Source organism: Gavialis gangeticus, unplaced genomic scaffold, assembly GCF_001723915.1.
Source record: "Gavialis gangeticus isolate Ggan-Ray unplaced genomic scaffold, GavGan_comp1, whole genome shotgun sequence".
Taxonomy (NCBI): domain Eukaryota; kingdom Metazoa; phylum Chordata; order Crocodylia; family Gavialidae; genus Gavialis; species Gavialis gangeticus.
Window position 1 is genome coordinate 151,845,039 of NW_017728992.1, and position 3,764 is coordinate 151,848,802.

Sequence of the window (3,764 nt, forward strand, 5' to 3'; positions counted from 1 at the left end):
ATGGTACTAGGCAGTAAGTACTGCTTATGTTTATGCAAGTACTACATGACTGCACAGTAACAACAGCACAATCCACTGCTCATGTAGACATAGTCACTGAGTAGCAAATAGATTTAATGGATGTAATAAGCAAGAGGAAAAATAGAGGTTTTGGCCATCATTTTTTTCAAAAGTTTCATTAAGGCCTAACTCCTTAGGAACTGTTTTTATAATTTACTAGCTACCTGAAAAACTGCAATTCCACAATCACAAAAGAAGGGTATGTCAGTTAAAAGAACATTTGATTAATAATTGATCTGAAAACAGCAATTGAAAATAAATTTTAAAAATATGTGAAGAAAGAGGAAAGTGCAAAAAATTGATAGAAATGGCTATGCATTACAAGTTATGTTATACAGGTGATTGACAGAGGAAAGTAAGGATATCAGTTAAAATCAGTGGCCATTCTGTTCCTAAGTCTGTTTGTGTATTTTATTATAGATATTCAGTGGTTAAAAACAGAAATAACCCTTGCAGCAGGAACCAGAACCCCCTCTCAGCCAGTAGCCCTAACTACAAGTCTGCAGTTCTTTTTAGAGATTATGACGTACATTCTTGGCTATCCTACAGCCCAGCTGCCACAGGAATTCAATGTGTCCCCTCACCTAGTGTTTAAAGCACTCCTCCAGCAGATGGGAGTTATGGATTTGTATCCACTCAACCAGAGACAGGCCTAAACCTGGGTCTCACGCTTCCTGGTTTTAACCACTTGACTATTATGCAAAAGTTGGGCAATACCATGAGTCAGTCAGGTGCCCCCATCAAAAGTATGAGGTACATATTCTTGTTCCCAAGGGAACAGATGCCGCATGTGCAACCTGAGTCTTGCAGTTAAGCTCTGAAAAAGAGCAGGAGTTCAGATGTATCTTCAGCCTCATGTTTCCTGTAGCTGTCTATAGTTATCTCTAGGCTTTTTGGATTGACCCTTGGGGGCATCTTAAATAAGTTAATGCACCTCATGCACCTAAATCTGGCCAATTTTGTGCACTTTTTAGGACTATCAGGAGGCTTCTAAGTTGGAGCAGTTTGTGACTCGTTTTCTACTGAAGGAAACACTCAATCAGTTACAGTCTCTCCAAAACTCCCTGGAGTGTGCCATGGAAACCACAGAGGAGCAAACTCGTCAAGAAAGGTAAATGAAAGTTTTTCTCAGGTCAGGTGAATGTTGGGGGGAAAGGGGAAGAGGTAATGAATGTATTTCATATGGGCACTTTTACATGTGCTCCAACACATTCTGACACGTTCCAGCACTGCTGAAGCGTTCCAATCAGACTGCTCCGGCGGGATGCAGCGTCTCATGTATTCAGCACCCCACATTTCAAAATGGTGGTGGGGGTGCTTTAACTAAGCTTGGTTGAACGAGCTTTGTTAAATCACCGCCACTGCCATTTTGAAATGTGGGACGCTGAATACATGAGATGCTTGCAGGCACTTTAATTAGAGTGGCTCCTGAGAGGCACCTTATGATACTAAATCAGATACAGGCCTAAAGATATCCCAGCAAGATGCAATTATGATACTCTGCACAACACCTATTTTGCGTTTTACTGTGATGTCCTAAGGAATTACAGGGACAATCACTCCTCATTGAAATTCTCATAGATGCCAATGGAAGTTTTACTACAAGTGGGAACGAAGGACCAAGTTTTAAGATTCTGATCCCAGAATTGATAGCATGTAGGTAGACTGCTGCATCTGAGGAAGTGCTAGTATTTGGTTGCTATTTGAGAGGCTCATTGTGATTATTTTATTTCATTTTATTCCTTGGACACTTCTCAAAACACAGTTACCTCACAGAGTCAGTACAAAGCCTGAGTTTCCTAGCCTTTCCAGTTACAAGATTCTTATTGATAGACACCATCACAAACACTAAAGTCAATCTAATGCAACCATATGATGTGACTCCATGTCCTTGACCCTCCATCTTCCAGTCCCTTCAAGCTCAAGTCTATTTCAGTTTCCCAAAGTGTCTTCTTTGAAGCTGCCCCAAGCCAGGAGCCTGGGGATGCTCATGTGCACCACGCATCATGGCCAGCTGCCTAAGGCTGCTAAAGCTAGCCTAGTAGGAGCCCAGGCCTGACTGGCTGCTGGACACATGGCACCCCTGCCACCTGCTGTCAGCTGCAAGGAGGGGAAAGACGACAGCATATTTATCCCCAGCCCCCACCTGAAAGCGGGGTAGGGAAGGGGAACACACCACCCAGACCTGGCCCCCCAGCTGGGGTCTGCGTAGTGCAGGAAAAAAACCCATCTGGGTGCTTTTCACACTCCTCGTAGCCTGAGTTGCCCGGCTCCAATTGGCTCAGCCTCTCCCCCTTCCCAACCCCACACCTGTGAGAGGGGGTGGGAGGAAATGCACACACCTGACCCGACACTGCCCCCCACAAGCCAGGGTCTGTCTGGCATAGGAGAAAGACCCCCCACCAGTGGTTTTTCACTCCTCTACAGCCCAGCTCACCATGCTGGGATCAGCTCACCCCTGTCCCCTCCCCAGCCCATACCTGTGAGAGGCCATCCAGCACTAAGCCGGGGTCTGCCCAGTATGGAGGGGAGGAGAAGCCCCCACCAGGGGCTCTTCACTCCCCTGCAGCACTGGGATCAGCTCAGCCCCATTCTCTCCCCAGTCTTCCACCTCCAGGAGGAGAGGTGTGGTAGGGGGACAATGCACCGAGTACCCCAGCCAAGGTCCCAGCATGTCAGGGGGGTGAAAGCTCCCACGGGGGGCTTTTTTCACTCCCTCACAGTGTGGCTTGCCAGGTTGAGATCAGCTCAGCTCCACCCCGTCTCCACCCCTGGCCTGTGAGAGGCATGGGGCACTGAAGCAAACCCACTGGCCCAGCTGTAAACTGCTCCCCCCAGCCAAGGTCTTCCCAGGGCATGGGGGAAAGGAGAAAGCCCCCACCAGGGGTTATCTCCCCCGCAGCCCAGTTCATCAGTTTGGCTTGGGCTCAGCCCTGCCCACCCCCCCAGTCCCTACCAGCCTGTGAGAGACAGGGGGCAGGGAGGGGAATGCACTGGCCTGGCCCAGCACTAGCCCTCACAGCCAGGGCCTGCTCAGCACGGGGCAGTGAAAGTCCCCACCGTGGTCCTTTTGTAACCCCTCAGCCCAGCAAGCAAGGCTGGGATTGGTTCTACCCTGTCCCGGTCTGGTTATTCAGGAGTGGTTCCATGTAATCAAGGAGTACAAGTACCATATGTCTATGGATAAGGATTTGTAGGATCAGTCATTAAAACAGTTGATTGGTTTTTAACTTGTATTTTATTTTTCTCTCTGGTATTTCTTTTATTTTCTCCAATAACTGCATCACCATATATGTGTCTGAATTCATTTTTCAGCTGGTCCTAAGACTATCCTGAATATTCCTAGTGACATTTAAAGGTGAATGGCAAAGCAAAAAAGTAGTTCTGCCCTTTAATGCTGCTTTGTGATGCAGAAAGGCTATCTCAAAATTTGGAAAGTTTTAAAACATACAATATCTTTTTTATATGGGAAATGTCATTTCCTTTACTTCGTGGGTTAGATGCGAATGTCTTTGAAGCACTGAATAATAATGTGAAAAGGGCTGCAACCTGAACTGCAGACTTCCTTCCCACACCTATTAAAAAGGTCGAAAATGCTGATTTGTATGTAATCTAAGACCAAGTGCTATCACTTGTCATAAGAACTAGAGAACTGCCATCCCATAGGTCCATCTTGCCCAATATTCTGTCTCACAGTTGCGGAG

The 3,764-nt window shown here is 46.7% G+C and overlaps 2 protein-coding genes across 2 annotated transcripts in view; one reads left to right on the forward strand and one right to left on the reverse strand.

The window, feature by feature from the left end:
- Positions 1-3,764, forward strand: part of NECAB1 (N-terminal EF-hand calcium binding protein 1) — a 260,437-nt gene that overhangs the window by 196,825 nt on the left and 59,848 nt on the right. The window contains exon 6 of the mRNA XM_019527900.1: positions 1,035-1,171. Within this exon, the coding sequence (XP_019383445.1) occupies positions 1,035-1,171 (137 nt within the window). The remainder of the gene's footprint in view (positions 1-1,034; positions 1,172-3,764) is intronic.
- The window catches only part of CUNH8orf88 (chromosome unknown C8orf88 homolog), a 225,261-nt gene that overhangs the window by 120,410 nt on the left and 101,087 nt on the right, over positions 1-3,764 (reverse strand). The window lies entirely within an intron of this gene.